Source organism: Macaca nemestrina, chromosome 15 (genome assembly GCF_043159975.1).
Source record: "Macaca nemestrina isolate mMacNem1 chromosome 15, mMacNem.hap1, whole genome shotgun sequence".
Classification (NCBI taxonomy): Eukaryota; Metazoa; Chordata; class Mammalia; order Primates; family Cercopithecidae; genus Macaca; species Macaca nemestrina.
This window is the reverse complement of record NC_092139.1, coordinates 29752228-29773467: the sequence shown is the minus strand read 5'-3', so window position 1 is coordinate 29773467 and position 21240 is coordinate 29752228. Positions and strand designations below refer to the sequence as shown.

At 44.6% G+C, this 21240-nt stretch overlaps 1 protein-coding gene and 1 non-coding gene across 3 annotated transcripts in view; both read right to left on the bottom strand.

Moving 5' to 3' along the window:
• Window positions 1-418: 418 nt before the first annotated feature.
• LOC105496255 (ER degradation enhancing alpha-mannosidase like protein 2) overlaps window positions 419-21240 on the bottom strand; it is a 39661-nt gene continuing 18839 nt past the window's right edge. For both annotated transcript variants that reach the window (XM_071079468.1, XM_071079469.1), the window contains 4 exons: window positions 18141-18265; window positions 15780-15924; window positions 3654-3775; window positions 419-988 (listed from right to left, as the gene is read on the bottom strand). In XM_071079468.1, coding sequence (XP_070935569.1) covers window positions 488-988; window positions 3654-3775; window positions 15780-15924; window positions 18141-18265 — 893 coding nt within the window. In that variant the 3' untranslated portion in view covers window positions 419-487. The remainder of the gene's footprint in view (window positions 989-3653; window positions 3776-15779; window positions 15925-18140; window positions 18266-21240) is intronic.
• Window positions 2197-2268, bottom strand: LOC112429296 (small nucleolar RNA SNORD56). Its single transcript, XR_003021487.1, has one exon. It is a non-coding gene; the product is annotated as a small nucleolar RNA SNORD56 (small nucleolar RNA).

Sequence of the window (21240 nt, the reverse complement as noted above, 5' to 3'; positions counted from 1 at the left end):
CCAGATGCAGTGGCGCATACCTGTAGCCCCAGTTACTCGGCAGGCTGAGGCTGGAGAATCGCTTAAACCTGGGAGGTGGAGGTTGCAGTGAGCCAAGATCACACCACTGCACTCCAGCCTGGGCGACAGAGCGAGTCTCTGTCTCAAAAAAAAAAAAAAAAAAAAAAAAGTAAGAAGCACATGTTGGAGCAAGAACTAACAAAGAAATACATTTATGACAACACTCCGCAAAGACACCAGAAAAGGAAGGGAGATTCAACCATCAACCCCTGGGATCTTTGGAGCCAGCTAATTGCATTTAGCCTCTTCTCCAGCTGCGTGAGAAAATTAACTAGGTTCACAATTGCCCATAGCCACCAATCTTTTCTTTGAATAAATCTCATGAAATAGCCCAATATGTAAAACGTGATAACCAAAACATGATACCCAAAAGCATTTTATTATAGTTTATTCTCAAAAAAATAAAAATAAAAAAATTATCCAGTGGTTATGAGGAGTCAAGGAAAACCTGTCCCAGTAATGCCAACTTGGAGGTGAAGGGCTGACTGGGGCAGCTGAGAAGTGGGACCTTCTGTTTGGCAGGCTTCCTCTCCCTTGCCTGGTCATGGTTTTCAGGTGAGAGGAGTGTTCCTGGCCTTGTTGGGGGTTCCCACGGCCCCGAACTCATAGTCTTTTTCTGAAATTTCGACCTGTTGCGTTTGAGAGAGTAGAATTCCCTCATCAAGTCCTCCACCTCCCACTGCTCTTCCTTCAGCCTCTGGCAGCAGTGCAGGGCGGCAGGGTCGATGGGGTGAGCTTCTGTGTTGAAGATGTATCCCCCAGCCCCCAGGATGCACTCCCCATAGGGGGTGATCACTGTGTCAAAGGTGGAGCCATTATTGTGGATGAAGTTGGTTGGGTCAAACAGGAGGTAGAGGTATTTCACAGTCTCGGCCAGGAAGAATGACTCCATGCGGTTGTCCAGCTTGTGGTCTCGCAGATCTTTGATCTGACACGTGGGAGAAGGAAGCAAGTGGAATACCATCACAATTTGATAGTGAGGGTCAGGCAATTCCTTAAGAACTCCTGTTCTGCCACAAAGCAGCTGAGGGCCTGGGAGCAGATCAGTGAACTTTTCAGAACTTCACTCTTTCCCAAGCCACCGTCATCTCACCTGGATTGTCACATCAGCTTCCAAATGGGCTTCCAGCCTCCATCCTTAGCTCCGTAGTTTATATATACACACTATTTTAAAAATAGGGACAGAGTCTCACACCATGTTGCCCAGGGTGGTCTCAAATCCCTGGGTTCAAGCAACTCCTCCTACCTTGGCCTCCCAAAGTACCAGGATGACAGGCGTGAGACACACGCCCAGCCCCTACAGTATATGTATAGCATAAATCTTCCCGTCAATTCTCTACTCAAAACTTTCTGTGAACCCTCCATTTCATGCAGGATAAAAATGGAAGTCATGACCTGGCCCCTGCTCCCTCCCTGCCCTCACCTCTTACCACTCTAAGAGCTCCAGCTGCTGACTTTCTATCCTGAGCTAGCACAGCACCCTCCTGCCTCGGGCTCTTTGCATCTGTGGTTCTTTCGGCCTGGAGCACTCTGCCTCCAGTTTTCCCCATAGCTTGTTCCCTCCCTTCCTTCAGGTCTCTGCTCAAATGCTTCCTCACCAGAAATGTCTCCGCTAACCTTCCTCTATGACATGACAATCTCCTATCCCCTTTATCCCACCTTTTTGTGACTACAAACATAGAGCTAATCGTCTCTTTTAATGATGGCATAGTACTCCATCGTGAAAATGGATCACCATTTACCTAGCTAATCCTCCCTGGAAGGGCACTCAGATGATTACCAAGTTTTTAAATTTTTTTATTTTTTTTCAGATGGAGTTTCACTCTGTCGCCCAGGCTGGAGTGCAATGACACGGTCTCAGCTCACTGTAACATCCGCCCCCCGGGTTCAAGCAATTCTCCTGTCTCAGCCTCCAGAGTAGCTGGGACTACAAACACATGTCACCACACCCGGTTAATTTTTTTTTTTTGTATTTTTAGTAGAGACGCGGTTTCACCATGTTGGCCAGGTTGGTCTTGAACTCCTGACCTTGTGATCCACCCGCCTTGGCCTCTGAAAGCGCTGGGATTACAGGCCTGAGCCACTGCGCCTGGCCAATTACCAAGTTTTTGTAAGCAAGTAGGGGTCTTTTTTCCTCCACTCAGACCCAAAGTATCGAAACTTACTAGGTTCAACTGCTGTTGATGAAAACTATTGACATTGTTTTAGTAAGGAGTCTTAGAGAATTTCAACTGAGTTTTCAGGCATGGATGACTAAGATTACTTGCTACAAATATTTATTTTAGCTTCTCAGAATTAGTAATACTTCTAAACAAAACATTCTCAGTGGACTCTTACATTTAAAAATATGACTGAAATATGGTCTTGATGCATCAAGACTATTATTTCCTTGCCCTGTTTGACAAAGGTCAGATGCCTGTTCCCATCATTCACCATGGAAGACCTCCAAAGCGCTTCATGTTTATGGAAAGGAGCCCAGCATTCCTAGGAATGCCCCAGTGGGCTTATCATTTTGGTTTTTCACATAATACAGAATATTAGAAGCCAAATCATATCAGGGGTTTATTTTTTCCCTTCCACATGTAGGTCTTCTCTCTTCCCCTACACATATCTACATTTTACTTAGAGAATATAATCACATTACAAAATTTTGCAAAATAAGTGTTTTGTTGTTGTTTTGAATTCCATACCCCAACACCAACTCTGTAGGCTTTTCGGAGAATTTTCTTCTAGACTATTTTCTTCTACATCTGTATTTATATCTTGCCTGCCTGGGTCCCGTATGGATGTGAGATGGCTCTCACCTTTGACCCTTTCAATCTATTCTCCACAGAGCAGCCAGAGCGATCTTTCTAAAGTACAAATCAGATCATGTCACTACTCTGCTGTAAATCCTACCAAGGCTTCACATTCCAAGTAGAAAAAAAATCCAAACTCTTTCCTGTGGCTTACACAAAGGCCTATGTGATCTAGCCCCTGCCTACCTCTGGGACCTTATCTCTTCCCACATTTCTCCTTGCTTGCTCCACTCCAGCCACACTGGCCTTCTGTCTACCCGATATATATTCATGGTTTTTTCTCATTAAAATGTAAGCTCCATGAGAGCAGGGCCTCTGCTATAACCCTTGGGCCTAGAGAGTGCCTGGCATGTGAAAGACATTCAATAAATATCTGCGAGACTAAGTAGGACTGCTTTGTTAAGGAGTCCCAGGTTTGAATATAGGGCTATGGGACTCTGGATTCCCCTTAAAATCTATTTTAGTGTCTCACAAAACTTTTTGCTAAACTCACCTTTTCAATGTCACCTACTCAAACAGATCAAGGATCTCTGCTGTGGGAGGAATGCCAAGGGCCTGGGTCAAGATCCCAAGGAACTAATCCTAGCTCTTCCTCTACTAGCTGTGAGATCTTTGGCAAGGCACTTAAGCTTCTCTGTTCTTTGGTCTTGCCATCTGTAAAATACGAGCATTGTGTCTATCTCCAAGCTCTCTTCTAGTGCTGATATGTCAGAACTCCCAAAGCTCTACCCTTAAAGAGGCTTTTTAGCAGCAAGAGGAGACTCTTCCCAGTCTTGGGGCCATGGAAACACTTACTGTTGCAAATCCGCACTCCACCTTGCTGATTTTTTCAATGGATTCCACAGCATCTCTTCCGAGTTCTAGAAGGGTGGGATCCCCCGTGGCACGGTAGAGGTACATTGCGCTTTCAATAAGTTCTGCAAAGTCCAAAGCAGACCCTCCTCACTCAGTGGCTGCACAGAGATGGCCTGGGGCCTCTTAGGGCAGTGAGGGACTACTCCCCTCCATATCTTGTCCATGAGGCCCCAACTAGTAGGAACACAGGATACCTCATCCAACGCTGAGTTTCAGAGCCAGTATACCCAAAGCTTGAAGCTCAGTGGAGACCAGCATTAAGGCTGACCAGTGACTCCCACCCCAAGAAGAGAAAGGTGGCCAGGTTCTGGGGTAGAGAAGGTGGCGGAGATTGTTGCCTATTTACCAATATCTGTTCCCCACTTCCTCCTTAGTAGCAGGATTCCTAACTTTAGCTAAGCACAGGCTGCCTGGCTGCCAACACTAACAACTATTCTAACAGCTAGGTAGGATTAAGGACACCATGGCGAGCCATATAAGCCCAGAACGTGAGAGAGAAATAAATTTCTATCCTAATTAAGCTACTATTTTTTTCCTGTCACTCAGAGTCTAACCTAATTCTAAAATGCAAAAGAAGAGTAAGGGGTCAGGTGCAGTGGCTCACGCCTGTAATCCCAGCACTTTGGGAGGCCGAGGCAGGGGAATCACAAGGTCAGGAGATTGAGACCATCCTGGCTAACACGGTGAAACTCCGTCTCTACTAAAAATACAAAAAATTAGCCGGGCATGGTGGCAGGCACCTGTGATCCCAGCTACTCGGGAGGCTGAGGCAGGAGAATGGTGTGAACCTGGGAGGCGGAGGTTGCAGTGAGCCGAGATCGCACCACTGCACTCCAGCCTGGGCAACAGAGCAAGACTCCATCTCAAAAAGAAAAGAAAAGAGTAAGAGCCTGGCATCATAAGGCTCTTTCTGAGATAGGATAGGTCAAAAGAAAAGGGTGAGATATCCAAGAGCAGACCAGGCATGGTAGCTCATGCCTGTAATCCCAGTGCTTTGGGAATCCAAGGTAAGAGGATAGTTTGAGCCCAGGAGTTTGAGACCAGCCTGGGCAACATAGTGAGATCTTGTCTCTACAAAAGATAAAAATAATTAGCTGGGTGTGGCATGCACCTGTAGTCCTAGCTACTCAGGAGGCTGAGGCAGGAGGATCACTTGAGCCCAGGAGTTTGAGGCTGCAGTGAGCCATGATTAAGCCACTGCAGCATTCCCGCCTGGGTGACAAGAGTGAGACCTTATCTAAAAAAATAAAAATAAAAAAAATAAAATAGGGGGCGGAGCAAGATGGCCGAATAGGAACAGCTCCAGTCTCCAACTCCCAGCGCGAGCGACACAGAAGACCAGTGATTTCTGCATTTTCAACTGAGGTACTGGGTTCATCTCACTGGGGAGTGCCGGACGATCGGTGCTGGTCAGCTGCTGCAGCCCGACCAGTGAGAGCTGAAGCAGGGCGAGGCATTGCCTCACCTGGGAAGCGCAAGGGGGAAGGGAATCCCTTTTCCTAGCCAGGGGAACTGAGACACACAACACCTGGAAAATCGGGTAACTCCCACCCCAATACTGCGCTTTAAGCAAACAGGCACACCAGGAGATCATATCCCACACCTAGCCGGGAGGGTCCCACACCCACGGAGCCTCCCTCATTGCTAGCACAGCAGTCTGTGATCTACCGGCAAGGCAGCAGTGAGGCTGGGGGAGGGGCGCCCGCCATTGCTAAGGCTTAAGTAGGTAAACAAAGCTGCTGGGAAGCTCGAGCTGGGTGGAGCTCACAGCAGCTCAAGGAAACCTGCCTGTCTCTGTAGACTCCACCTCTGGGGACAGGGCAATAACAAACACAGCCGAAACCTCTGCAGACGCAAACGACTCTGTCTGACAGCTTTGAAGAGAGCAGTGGATCTCCCAACACGGAGGTTGAGATCTGAGAAGGGACAGACTCCCTGCTCAAGTGGGTCCCTGACCCCTGAGTAGCCTAACTGGGAGACATCCCCCACTAGGGGCAGTCTGACACCCCACACCTCACAGGGTGGAGTACACCCCTGAGAGGAAGCTTCCAAAGCAAGAATCAGACAGGTACACTCGCTGTTCAGAAATATTCTATCTTCTGCAGCCTCTGCTGCTGATACCCAGGCAAACAGGATCTGGAGTGGACCTCAAGCAATCTCCAACAGACCTACAGCTGAGGGTCCTGACTGTTAGAAGGAAAACTATCAAACAGGAAGGACACCTACACCAAAACCCCATCAGTACATCACCATCATCAAAGACCAGAGGCAGATAAAACCACAAAGATGGGGAAAAAGCAGGGCAGAAAAGCTGGAAATTCAAAAAATAAGAGCGCATCTCCCCCGGCAAAGGAGCGCAGCTCATCGCCAGCAACGGATCAAAGCTGGACGGAGAATGACTTTGACGAGATGAGAGAAGAAGGCTTCAGTCCATCAAATTTCTCAGAGCTAAAGGAGGAATTACGTACCCAGCGCAAAGAAACTAAAAATCTTGAAAAAAAAGTGGAAGAATTGATGGCTAGAGTAATTAATGCAGAGAAGGTCATAAACGAAATGAAAGAGATGAAAACCATGACACGAGAAATACGTGACAAATGCACAAGCTTCAGTAACCGACTCGATCAACTGGAAGAAAGAGTATCTGCGATTGAGGATCAAATGAATGAAATGAAGCGAGAAGAGAAACCAAAAGAAAAAAGAAGAAAAAGAAATGAACAAAGCCTGCAAGAAGTATGGGATTATGTAAAAAGACCAAATCTACGTCTGATTGGGGTGCCTGAAAGTGAGGGGGAAAATGGAACCAAGTTGGAAAACACTCTTCAGGATATCATCCAGGAGAACTTCCCCAACCTAGTAGGGCAGGCCAACATTCAAATCCAGGAAATACAGAGAACGCTACAAAGATACTCCTCGAGAAGAGCAACTCCAAGACACATAATTGCCAGATTCACCAAAGTTGAAATGAAGGAAAAAATCTTAAGGGCAGCCAGAGAGAAAGGTCGGGTTACCCACAAATGGAAGCCCATCAGACTAACAGCAGATCTCTCGGCAGAAACTCTCCAAGCCAGAAGAGAGTGGGGGCCAATATTCAACATTCTTAAAGAAAAGAATTTTAAACCCAGAATTTCATATCCAGCCAAACTAAGTTTAATAAGTGAAGGAGAAATAAAATCCTTTACAGATAAGCAAATGCTTAGAGATTTTGTCACCACTAGACCTGCCTTACAAGAGACCCTGAAGGAAGCACTAAACATGGAAAGGAACAACCGGTACCAGCCATTGCAAAAACATGCCAAAATGTAAAGACCATCGAGGCTAGGAAGAAACTGCATCAACTAACGAGCAAAATAACCAGTTAATATCATAATGGCAGGATCAAGTTCACACATAACAATCTTAACCTTAAATGTAAATGGACTAAATGCTCCAATTAAAAGACACAGACTGGCAAACTGGATAAAGAGTCAAGACCCATCAGTCTGCTGTATTCAGGAGACCCATCTCACACGCAGAGACATACATAGGCTCAAAATAAAGGGATGGAGGAAGATTTACCAAGCAAATGGAGAACAAAAAAAAGCGGGGGTTGCAATACTAGTCTCTGATAAAACAGACTTTAAACCATCAAAGATCAAAAGAGACAAAGAAGGCCATTACATAATGGTAAAGGGATCAATTCAACAGGAAGAGCTAACTATCCTAAATATATATGCACCCAATACAGGAGCACCCAGATTCATCAAGCAAGTCCTTAGAGACTTACAAAGAGACTTAGACTCCCATACAATAATAATGGGAGACTTCAACACTCCACTGTCAACATTAGACAGATCAACGAGACAGAAAGTTAACAAGGCTATCCAGGAATTGAACTCATCTCTGCAGCAAGCAGACCTAATAGACATCTATAGAACTCTCCACCCCAAATCAACAGAATATACATTCTTCTCAGCACCACATCGTACTTACTCCAAAATCGACCACGTAATTGGAAGTAAAGCACTCCTCAGCAAATGTACAAGAACAGAAATTATAACAAACTGTCTCTCAGACCACAGTGCAATCAAACTAGAACTCAGGACTAAGAAACTCAATCAAAACCGCTCAACTACATGGAAACTGAACAACCTGCTCCTGAATGACTACTGGGTACATAACGAAATGAAGGCAGAAATAAAGATGTTCTTTGAAACCAATGAGAACAAAGATACAACATACCAGAATCTCTGGGACACATTTAAAGCAGTGTGTAGAGGGAAATTTATAGCACTAAATGCCCACAAGAGAAAGCAGGAAAGATCTAAAATTGACACTCTAACATCACAATTAAAAGAACTAGAGAAGCAAGAGCAAACACATTCGAAAGCTAGCAGAAGGCTAGAAATAACTAAGATCAGAGCAGAACTGAAGGAGATAGAGACACAAAAAACTCTCCAAAAAATCAATGAATCCAGGAGTTGGTTTTTTGAAAAGATCAACAAAATTGACAGACCACTAGCAAGACTAATAAAGAAGAAAAGAGAGAAGAATCAAATCGACGCAATTAAAAATGATAAAGGGGATATCACCACCGACCCCACAGAAATACAAACTACCATCAGAGAATACTATAAACACCTCTACACAAATAAACTGGAAAATCTAGAAGAAATGGATAATTTCCTGGACACTTACACTCTTCCAAGACTAAACCAGGAAGAAGTTGAATCCCTGAATAGACCAATAGCAGGCTCTGAAATTGAGGCAATAATTAATAGCCTACCAACCAAAAAAAGTCCAGGACCAGATGGATTTACAGCTGAAGTCTACCAGAGATACAAGGAGGAGTTGGTACCATTCCTTCTGAAACTATTCCAATCAATAGAAAAAGAGGGAATCCTCCCTAACTCATTTTATGAGGCCAACATCATCCTGATACCAAAGCCTGGCAGAGACACAACAAAAAAAGAGAATTTTAGACCAATATCCCTGATGAACATCGATGCAAAAATCCTCAATAAAATACTGGCAAACCGGATTCAGCAACACATCAAAAAGCTTATCCACCATGATCAAGTGGGCTTCATCCCTGGGATGCAAGGCTGGTTCAACATTCGCAAATCAATAAACATAATCCAGCATATAAACAGAACCAAAGACAAGAACCACATGATTATCTCAATAGATGCAGAAAAGGCTTTTGACAAAACTCAACAGCCCTTCATGCTAAAAACGCTCAATAAATTCGGTATTGATGGAATGTACCTCAAAATAATAAGAGCTATTTATGACAAACCCACAGCCAATATCATACTGAATGGGCAAAAACTGGAAAAATTCCCTTTGAAAACTGGCACAAGACAGGGATGCCCTCTCTCACCACTCCTATTCAACATAGTGTTGGAAGTTCTGGCTAGGGCAATTAGGCAAGAGAAAGAAATCAAGGGTATTCAGTTAGGAAAAGAAGAAGTCAAACTGTCCCTGTTTGCAGATGACATGATTGTATATTTAGAAAACCCCATTGTCTCAGCCCAAAATCTCCTTAAGCTGATAAGCAACTTCAGCAAAGTCTCAGGATACAAAATTAATGTGCAAAAATCACAAGCATTCTTATACACCAGTAACAGACAAACAGAGAGCCAAATCAGGAATGAACTTCCATTCACAATTGCTTCAAAGAGAATAAAATACCTAGGAATCCAACTTACAAGGGATGTAAAGGACCTCTTCAAGGAGAACTACAAACCACTGCTCAGTGAAATAAAAGAGGACACAAACAAATGGAAGAACATACCATGCTCATGGATAGGAAGAATCAATATCGTGAAAATGGCCATACTGCCCAAGGTTATTTATAGATTCAATGCCATCCCCATCAAGCTACCAATGAGTTTCTTCACAGAATTGGAAAAAACTGCTTTAAAGTTCATATGGAACCAAAAAAGAGCCCGCATCTCCAAGACAATCCTAAGTCAAAAGAACAAAGCTGGAGGCATCACGCTACCTGACTTCAAACTATACTACAAGGCTACAGTAACCAAAACAGCATGGTACTGGTACCAAAACAGAGATATAGACCAATGGAACAGAACAGAGTCCTCAGAAATAATACCACACATCTACAGCCATCTGATCTTTGACAAACCTGAGAGAAACAAGAAATGGGGAAAGGATTCCCTATTTAATAAATGGTGCTGGGAAAATTGGCTAGCCATAAGTAGAAAGCTGAAACTGGATCCTTTCCTTACTCCTTATACGAAAATTAATTCAAGATGGATTAGAGACTTAAATGTTAGACCTAATACCATAAAAATCCTAGAGGAAAACCTAGGTAGTACCATTCAGGACATAGGCATGGGCAAAGACTTCATGTCTAAAACACCAAAAGCAACGGCAGCAAAAGCCAAAATTGACAAATGGGATCTCATTAAACTAAAGAGCTTCTGCACAGCAAAAGAAACTACCATCAGAGTGAACAGGCAACCTACAGAATGGGAGAAAATTTTTGCAATCTACTCATCTGACAAAGGGCTAATATCCAGAACCTACAAAGAACTCAAACAAATTTACAAGAAAAAAACAAACAACCCCATCAAAAAGTGGGCAAAGGATATGAACAGACATTTCTCAAAAGAAGACATTCATACAGCCAACAGACACATGAAAAAATGCTCATCATCACTGGCCATCAGAGAAATGCAAATCAAAACCACAATGAGATACCATCTCACACCAGTTAGAATGGCGATCATTAAAAAGTCAGGAAACAACAGGTGCTGGAGAGGATGTGGAGAAATAGGAACACTTTTACACTGTTGGTGGGATTGTAAACTAGTTCAGCCATTATGGAAAACAGTATGGCGATTCCTCAAGGATCTAGAACTAGATGTACCATATGACCCAGCCATCCCATTACTGGGTATATACCCAAAGGATTATAAATTATGCTGCTATAAAGACACATGCACACGTATGTTTATTGCAGCACTATTCACAATAGCAAAGACTTGGAATCAACCCAAATGTCCATCAGTGACAGATTGGATTAAGAAAATGTGGCACATATTCACCATGGAATACTATGCAGCCATCAAAAAGGATGAGTTTGTGTCCTTTGTAGGGACATGGATGCAGCTGGAAACCATCATTCTTAGCAAACTATCACAAGAACAGAAAACCAAACACCGCATGTTCTCACTCATAGGTGGGAACTGAACAATGAGATCACTTGGACTCAGGAAGGGGAACATCACACACAGGGGCCTATCATGGGGAGGGGGGAGGGGGGAGGGATTGCATTGGGAGTTATACCTGATGTAAATGACGAGTTGATGGGTGCAGCACACCAACATGGCACAAGTATACATATGTAACAAACCTGCACGTTATGCACATGTACCCTGCAACTTAAAGTATAATAATAATAAATAAATTAAAAAAAAAAAAGAAAAATAAAATAAAATAAAATAAAATAAAATAAAATAAACCACCAAACCATCATTCTAACAAAGATATGGTCATCAGTTCACTGTGCCCGGAAGAAAGTGATGTTTTGTCTTGCCCAATTCTATGCCACAACTGGAATTTGATGTTAAGACACGAGCTCTATCTTAAGATGAATATTAGCCAACAGGAGTGGGTCTAGATGAGAATATTTATTCTAGAGAAAAGGAAATATAAAAAAAATGTGTTTATTGCTTTCAAATACCTGAAGAACTGTTGTAGAGTTGACTTCAAGGGTGGCCTCAGCTCAATATGGTTTTCTACTTCATCCATCTTTTCTAAGAGAGAGAAGAATCCCTGTCCCCTTTCTATCCCATCATCTCCCCGACCTTCTCCTGTCCTGTTTCCACCTGGGCTTGATCAGTGCTTCTCTCCCTTTTGGCTTATTGCTACAAATTCTAATTCTTATTTTATTTAATTAATTATTTTTTGAGACAGAGTCTTGCTCTGTCACCCAGGCTGGAGTGCCATGGCGTGATTTCCGCTCACTGCAACTCTGCCTCCTGGGTTCAAGGGATTCTCATGCCTCAGCCTCCCGAGTTGCTGGGATTACAGGCATGCACCACCAGGCCTGACTCATTTTTGTATTTTTAGTGGAGACAAGGTTTCGCCATGTTGGCCAGGCTGGTCTCAAACTCCTGACCTCAAGTCATCCGCCCGCCTTGGCTTCCTGAAGTGTTGAGATAACAGGCGTGAGTCACTGCACCCAACCTCTAGTTCTTATTTTAGAGAAAAGGTCTCTGCCTGTCTCCCCAGTTCTCTCTTACTTCCTCCTCCTCTTCTCTCCTCACAGGCCTCTAGACAATTGCTAATCTAATTGCTCATATTCTAAGGCACAGACTAAGGTACACTCACTACCAGATGAACACATTCTGTGTGTTCAAAGGCAGAAAAGACAGTGCTCTCATGGGAGGCCTCCTCTTCTGCTTCTTTTTTGTGCTTCTTCTTCTTCTTTATTTTGAGAGCGAGTTTTGCTGTTACCCAGGCTAGAGTGCAATGGCACGATCTTGGCTCACTGTAACCTCCGCCTCCCAGGTTCAAGCAATTCTCCTGTCTCAGCCTCCTGAGTAGCTGGGACTACAGGCACGTGCCACCACGTCCAGCTAATTTTTGTATTTTTAGTAGAAACGGGGTTTCGTCATATTGGTGAGGCTGGTCTCGAACTCTCGACCTCAGTTGATCCACCCGCCTCGGCCTCCCAAAGTGCTGGGATTACAGGCGTGAGCCACCGCACCCAGCCCTCTTCTGTTTCTAGCAGCTGGTGGGGCCAGTGCCCTCATGACCAGCCATTGCGCTTCTCTCCTCACATGTGGGCCTCCTAAGCATGTTAGTTATTGCTTTACTTTCCTGTGCATCTGGCCAGCTCTGTCGAGCAGTGGTCCCCAACTATTTTGGCATCAGGGACCAGTTTCGTGGAAGACAATTTTTCCATGAACTGGGGTTGTAGGGAATGGTTTTGGGATAATTCATGCACATTACATTTATTGTGTACTTTATTTATATTATTATTACATTGTAATATATAATGAAATAATTACACAATCCACCATAATGTAGAATCAGTGGGAGCCCTGAGCTTGTTTTCCTGCAACTAGACAGCCCCATCTGGGGGTCATGGGAGATAGTGAGAGATCATCAGGCATCAGCTTCTCATAAGGAGCACACAACCTAGATCCCTCACATACGCAGTTCACAATAGGGTTCGTGGTCCTACGAGCATCTAATGCTGCCACGGATCTGACAGGAGGCGGAGCTCAGGCAGCAGTGTGAGCGATGAGGAGCGGCTGTAAATACAGATGAAGCTTCGCTTGCTCACATGCTGCTCACCTGCTGTGTGGCCTGGTTTCTAACAGGCCACGGACTCATACCGGTCCATAGCCTGGGGGTTGGGGATCCCTGCTCTAGAGGAAGGTGACAGCCCAAAGTTCAGATTTGGACTTACAGGGAGGTAAAAACCTGCAGAGGCCTTTAGGATAGGCTCTGTGCTCCAACACTGCTGATCAGAGACATATATGAGAGTATAGGGATGTGGCAAATCTAGTGAAAGAGTAATCCTTATCTCCTACTTGTCATTGTTTTGGGGTAGGAGGGATGACTGGATTAAGGCACTCCTGGATTCCTGACAGTGGTGCCGTATGTTTTTGTTTTTGTTTTTGAGACAGGGTCTCACTCCATCACCCAGGCTGGATTGCAGTGGCGCAATCATGGCTCACTGCAGTTATGACCTCCTGGGCTCAAGTGATCCTCCCACCCGAGCCTCCCAGGTAGCTGGGATGGGACTACAGGCATGCACCACCACTCTTGGCTAATTTATTCTTATTTCTCATAGCGACAAGGTCTCACTATGTTGCCCACGCTGATCTTGAACCCCTGGGCTTAAGTGATCCTCCTGCCTTATCTTCCCAGAGTGCTGGGATTACAGGCACGAGCCATTGCATCTGGCCAGTAGTGTCTTACTTTCCATGAATGCATTCCTGCCGGCCTGTCCTGCAAATGGAACAGGTTGCTGCTGTTAAGTAGCAAGCTTCTTGTCACTTGTCACTCGTGGAAACTAAGCAAAAACTAGATAACTATTTGACAGGACCATATTAGGAAGATTCCAATTAGAACAACTCTCAAGTTCCCTCTAACCCTAAGATTGTGCAAGCCTATGTCTTACATTTAGTCCCAAACCCTGATCTTTATCTGTTGGTAACAAACACTAGATATGATACCTTCTCAGAGCTTCTTATTTTTATTATTTATTTATTTATTTATTTTGAGATAGAGTTTTGCTCTTTTTTGCCCAGGCTGGAGTGCAATGGCATGATCTTGGCTCACCGCAACTTCCACCTCCTGGGTTCAAGTGATTCTACTGTCTCAGTCTCCCAAGTAGCTGAGATTACAGGTGCGCGCCACCATGCCCGGATAATTTTGTATTTTTAGTTGAGATGGGGTTTCATCATGTTGGCCAGACTGGTCTCAAACTCCTGACTTTAGGTGATCCACCTGCCTTGGCCTCCCAAAGTGCTGGGATTACAGGCGTGAGCCACCACGCCCGGCTGAGTTTCTTGTTTTAAAAACATGCCATGAGAACGAATGCACGGGAAACATCAGTAACAGTGGCCTCTAAGGAGTCAAAAGTGACTAATTAGCTCTTTATTCCCTCTCCTGGAACCCTCTACACCTCCCACATAATCATTTGAGTTAGAAGAGGAAGGAAATGAGGTAGAAGAAGGCAGCATAAGCAGAAGCCACTAGGAAGGCCTGTCCCATGGCTGAAAGGCAATTCAGGTGGGAAAGTGGGAAGTGTCTAAGACAATGGGCTCATGGCCTATTTTGGGGTGGGGGATGACTATGCGTGCTGACTAAGCTTCCTTCCTTTGTCCCCCTTTTTCTTCCCCTCCTCACAATTTTCAGCTTCCCTGAAGTGAATCAGAGGACACCAGGGCTAGAAAGGAATGTAAGAGAATGTCTCAAATATAGTCCTTTGCTTGATTCTGAGCTGCAGATGGGGAGGTGGAAGAGACTAGGTAATTCCTAAGGTCTGTGCCACAGTTCTAACATTCCATACACGTAAGCATAATTTATCTGACCCATGGACTTAGGAAGTTTGTCTACACTTCTGAACTCCTGATGGCAGGAGCTCAAAAGGAGTCAACCTTGGCCTTTTCCTTCTCACTCATTTCCTGATTTGAAAGAGTATACTGGGCCAGTCGCGGTGGCTCATGTCTGTAATCCCAGCACTTTGGGAGGCCAACGTGGGTGGATCACTTAAGGTTGGGAGTTCAAGACCAGCCTGACCAACATGGTGAAACCCCGTCTTTACTAAAAATACAAAATGAGCTGGGCGTGGTGGCTCATGCCTGTAATCCCAGCTACTCAAGGAGGCTGAGGCAGGAGAATCGCTTGAACCCAGGAGGCAGAGGTTGCAGTGAGCCAAGATCACGCCATTGCACTCCAGCCAGGGCAACAAGAGCAAAACTCCATCTCAAAAAAATAAAAATAAAAAAGAAAGAGCTTGCAATTTAGTTAGGAGTCCTGGGTTCCAGGCCTGGCTCCTACACTTAAGAACCAGAGGCCGGGCGTGGTGGCTCAAGCCTGTAATCCCAGCACTTTGGGAGGCCGAGACGGGCGGATCACGAGGTCAGGAGATCGAGACCATCCTGGCTAACACGGTGAAACCCCGTCTCTACTAAAAAATACAAAAAACTAGCCGGGCGAGGTGGCGGGCGCCTGTAGTCCCAGCTACTTGGGAGGCTGAGGCAGGAGAATGGCGTAAACCCGGGAGGCGGAGCTTGCAGTGAGCTGAGATCCGGTCACTGCACTCCAGCCTGGGCGACAGAGCAAGACTCTGTCTCCAAAAAAAAAAAAAAAAAAAAGAACCAGAGGCGAGCCATTTCATCCCACTAGGCCTCAGTTTCCGTATCTGAAAACATGGGGATAATTAACTCCTAGGAAGAAAACCACCCAGAGTCACTGGAAGCAACAGATGGAAAAAAATGAACTTGTGGGCAGTTGTGAAGCATGGAGCCTTGTAGAGGGGATTTGGGGTTTCAGGAACCAGAGCCTGCAGGCAGATGACAAGCCAGAGAGGCTGCTCACCTGGCCGAAGTGGGTAGCCCTCTCGCTTCTCCACTGTGTATCCCTGAGGAATGTTGTAGAATTCCGGGAGCCCCCCAAACTGCTTCCATACGGTGTAGTAGTTGAGGAAGGTCCTCATGGCATTGTCAATGTCTCCAATGAGGCTCTGTGGGAGAAAGTGGCTGTTAGGCAGGTAGACAGCAGGCATAAAACCCTACAGACCTTAAGAAAAGACAAAGTAAAATCTGTGGGGCCAAAAAGGCCATGAATCAATCCCTGAGTCTGCCAGTTACTCAGTGTGGTGCTGAGCCAGGCACTGGACTCCTCTGAGCCTCATCTATAAGACATAACATACACCATCTATCTCATACATTGTTGGAAGGAACAGAGATTGTATGTTAAGTCCCTAAATCTTCTGAGTCATTGTCAGCTACTAACAGTTTTGGAATTCAGCCAGCCAGTTCAAAAGTCTAAGAATAGAGAAAAGTTTGTGCTAAGTCTCACTCCCACCACCACACCCCCAAAAGATAACCATTTTTGTTTTTGTTTTTGAGACAGGGTCTTGCTCTGTCACCTAGGTTGGAGTGCAGTGGCACAATCATGGTTCATTACAGCCTTCACCTCCTGGGCTCAAGAGATCCTCTCACCTCAGCTGGGCGTGGTGGCTCACGCCTGTAATCCCAGCACTTCGGGAGTCCGAGGCGGGTGGATCATGAGGTCAGGAGATCGAGATCATCCTGACTAACGTGGTGAAACCCCATCTCTACTAAAAATACAAAAAAATTAGCTGGGCATGGTGGCGGGCGCCTGTAGTCCCAGCTACTCGGGAGGCTGAGGCAGGAGAATAGTGTGAACCCTGGGAGGCGGCACTTGCAGTGAGCTGAGATTGCGCCACTGCATTCCAGCCTAGGCGACTGAGCAAGACTCCGTCAAAAAAAAAAAAAAAAAAAAAAAAAGAGATCCTCTCACCTCAGTCTCCCATGTAGTTGGGACCACAGGTGCACACCACAATTCCTGGCTAATTTTCTTATTTTATGTAGAGATGGGGGTCTCATTTTGTTGCCCAGGCTGATCTCAAACTCCTGGGCTCAAGTGATCCTCCTACCTCAGCCTCCCAAAGTGCTGAGATTACAACCACGACCCATCCTGCCTGGCTTCAGATAACCATTACAGATTTCTTGTATAATCTTCCAGAGTTTCTACATGCATGAGTATACGTTATTTTCCCCACACTAAAAAATAGCCTTTGGTTCCTTATTAATAGGGATATTAATTACCTCCATATTTTTAGATACAGAAATTTGGTTTTCAGATATTTTTATTTGAATTGGTTCCAACAACTAATGTGGCAATAAATAATTCTGCATATGTCACATCAAACAGATGTAAAGTGTTATGTATAAGATATATTTTCAGAATTAGGATCACTGGGTCAAAGGATATATGCATTTATAATTTTACCTGCTATTGCTAAGGAAGCAGCTGACCTTGACGTCTCCACTGGATGTCTCGTGGACAGAACAAACTTGTCATTTCCTAAAAAAATTCTTGGTTCCTTTATATTCCCACAAAGTTGCCTCCTTACTCTGGCCTTTTTCCCTTCTTGGTAAATGACACAATGTCTACCTGGTTATTCTGGATAGAAACCTGGTGGTCATTTTTTTTTTTTTTTTGAGACAGGGTCTCACTCTGTCACCCAGGCTGCAGTGACATGATTATGGCTCACTGCAGACTTGATCTTCGCGGTTCAAGCAATCCTTCCACTGTAGTCTCCTGAGTAGCTGGGACTACAGGCATGTGCCACCACGCTCGGCTAATTTTTTATTTTTTGTACAGATGAGGTCTCATTATGTTGCCCAGGTGGGACTACTTTTTCTTAAAACTTTTAAAAACGTAGATTATAAAAACATTTTGGTACATGCACTATTTTGGAACAGCAAAGTGGGGCAGATTAGATAAGCTCTAAGATCCTTCCGGCTGCAACTCTACCAGACCATGTAATGAGAAAATAACGAGATGGCAGAGCGGCATGAGCTGCTTCCTGCCCTTCCTCAGGCCCACTGTCAAGAATGAGATTGGACAGAAACGCCCAGTGGAGAAACAGCTGTTGCCAATGGCCATTCCTGCCCAGACTGGAAACGCACTGTCGACTTGAAGTACCACAACGTTCCATGGCAAACTGGAAGCTCAGTTCCTGACACTTACTTTGGCAGAACTCTAAATCTATCTAATTCACTCTAGGTCTCTCTTCCATCCTCAACCTGTCCCTCCAAAAAAAAGTACTCAAGTAACTAACAAAGTACCTTATTTGACTTATACATCAGAATGAGCTTGCTTTGCCAGACCCATAGAAAGATCATCACATTCTTTGATCATTCCTACCTGAAGACCAGGCCAGTAGGCCTCCAAGGACTGGAAGACTGGCATGGACACAGTCCCCTTGTACATCTGCACCCAAAGGTACCAGTCATCGAAGCGGGTGTAGTTCCGGATGGCTTTGTTATACTCTGCAATGGGAGAGATGGGATAATGGACATATGAGTGATTAGGGAGACAAAAGGCAGGCCTGGACAACCGAAGTAAGGACTTACACTTTGGAAAGAGCACCAGGATGCAATAAGACAAGCAGGCTAGAAAAGAGCATGGATTCTGGAGTCAAACTTCCAGCTCAAATTCCAGCTCCAGCTCTACCACATTGCTAACCATGACCTGGGGTGGATTTTTCCCTTTTAAGTCTCAGCCTTATGATCTATAAAATGAGGAGGCCAGGCACGGTGGTTCAAACCTATAATCCCAGCATTTTAGGAGGCCGAGGCAGGCAGATCACCTGAGGTCGGGAGTTCAATATCAGCCTGACCAACATGGAGAAACCCTGTCTCTACTAAAAATACACAATTAGCAGGGTGTGGTGGTGCATGCCTGTCATCTCAGCTACTTGGGAGGCTGAGGCAGGAGAATTGTTTGAACCTGGGAGGCGGAGGTTGCCGTGAACCGAGATCACGCCATTGCACTCCAGCCTGGGCAACAAGAGTGAAACTCCATCTTAAAAAAAAAAAAGCGAGGGGGGAGTAATTGATATGATTTGGCTGTGTCCCCACCTAAATCTCATCTTGAATTGTAGCTCCCATAATTCTCATGTGTTGTGGAAGGGACCTTGTGGGAGATAACTGAATCATGGGGACCGTTTCCTCCATACTTTTCTCATGGTAGTGAATAAGTCTCACAAGATCTGATGGTTTTATAAGGGGTTTCCCCTTTCACTTGGCTCTCATTCTCTCTTGCCTGCCGCCATGTAAGATGTGCCTTTCACCTTCCGCCATGATTGTGAGGCCCCCTCAGCCATGTGGAACTGTGAGTCAATTAAACCTCTTTTTCTTTATAAATTACCCAGTCTCGAGTATGTCTTTATCAGCAGCATGAAAATGGACTAAAACAGTAATGTTAAGTATCTGTGAGACTTTTCAATCATTTATTGACACAACAAACATTCGCTGAGCACCTACCAGGTACCAGGCACCGATGAGTTTGTAAACAAGACAAAATCCAGCCCTGGAGAACTTACATTCTAGTGGGAACTTGAATTTATCCCTTATATCTCTCCCCTAGATTGTAAATCCATGAGGCCTGGGACTTTGTTTTGTTTACTGCAGAATCCCCCACACTAGTACAATGAGCAATAAATATTTTCTGAATGAACAAAGTATCAAATATACATGCAAATAAATAAGATAATCTCAAACAGGAGTTGTAAGGATTATATGAAACAGTCCATGTTCAGAGCTTGGCACAATGCTTGGCACATCCATGGTATTCAATAAATATTTGTTGAAAAAATGAGTAGAGTAGTCCCCCCTTATTTGAGGAGAATATGTTCTAAGACCCTTAGTGGATGTCTGAAACCATGGCTAGTACTATATAAACTCTATATACAGTCATGTGCCATATAACAACATGTCGGTCAACACTGAACTGTAGAGATGGTGGTGGTCCTATAAGATTATAACAGAGGTGAAAAATCACCACAGCCTAAAGATATCACAGCTGTTGTAATTTTATAATGTAATGCATTACTCACTTGTTTGTGGTGATATTGGTGTAAACAAACCTACTGTGCTGCCAGTCATAAAAGTATAACACATACAATTATGTACAGTACATGATATTTGATAATAAATATTTACTCACTTATGTATCTACTATACTATTATCATTAGAGTACTCCTTCCACTTAGATAAAAAAGGTCAGCCGGGTGTGGTGGTTCACGCCTGTAATCCCAACACTTTGGGAGGCCGAGGCAAGTGGATCACCTGAGGTCAGGAGTTTGAGACCAGCCTGGCCAACATGGTGAAACCCCATCTCTACTAAAAATACCAAAAATTAGCCAAGAGTAGTGGTAGGCCCCTGTAATCCCAGCTGCTCAGGAGGCCGAGACAGGAGAATCACAGGAGAATTGAACCTGGGAGGTGGAGGTTGCAGTGAGCCGAGATAGCACCATTACACTACAGCATTGGCAACAGAAGCGAAACTTCGTCTCAAAAAAAAAAAAAAAAAAGTCAACTGTGAAACAGCTTCAGGCAGGTCCTTCGAGGAATTCCAGAAGGCATTGTCATCATCTGAGATAACAGCTCTGTGAGTGTTACTGCCCCTGAAGACCTTCTAGCAGGATAACATGGGGAAATGCAAGACAGTGATATTGATGATCCTGACCCAGTGTTGGCCTAGGCCAATGTGTGCTTGTAGCTTAGTTTTTAACAAAAAAGTATAAAAGGTAAAAACAAAATAAAAAGTAGAAATAGAAAAAAGCTTAGAGAATAAGGATATAAAGAAAATATTTTTGTATAGCTGTACAATGTGTTTTAAGCTAAGCGTTATTACAAATGAGTCAAAGTTTTTAAAAAATTTGAAGTTTACAAAGTAAAAAAGTTACAGTAATCTAATGTTAATGTATTATTGGAGGACAGGCATGGTGGCTCACGCTTGTAATCCCAGCACATTGGGAGGCCGAGGCAGGTGATCACTTGAGGTCAGCAGTTCGTGACCAGCCTGGCCAACATGGTGAAACCCCATCCGTCTCTACTAAAAATACAAAAATTAGGCCAGGCACCATGGCTCATGACTGTAATCCTAGCACTTTGGGAGGCTGAGGCGGGTGGACTGCCTGAGCTCAGGAGTTCAAGACCAGCCTCGGCAACACGGTGAAACCCCGTCTCTACTAAAATACAAAAAATTAGCTGGGCGTGGCAGCGTGCACTTGTAATCCTAGCTACTCGGGAGGCTGAGGCAGGAGAATTGCTAGAACCCAGGAGGCGGAGGTTGCAGTGAGCCGAGATCGCAGGACTGCACTCCAGCCTGGGCAACACAGTGAGACTCTGTCTCTAAAAGGCAAAACAAAAATTAGGCAGGCGTGGGGGTGGGTGCCTGTAATCCCAGCTACTCAGCAGGCTGAGGCAGGAGAATCACCTGAACTGGGGAAGCAGAGGT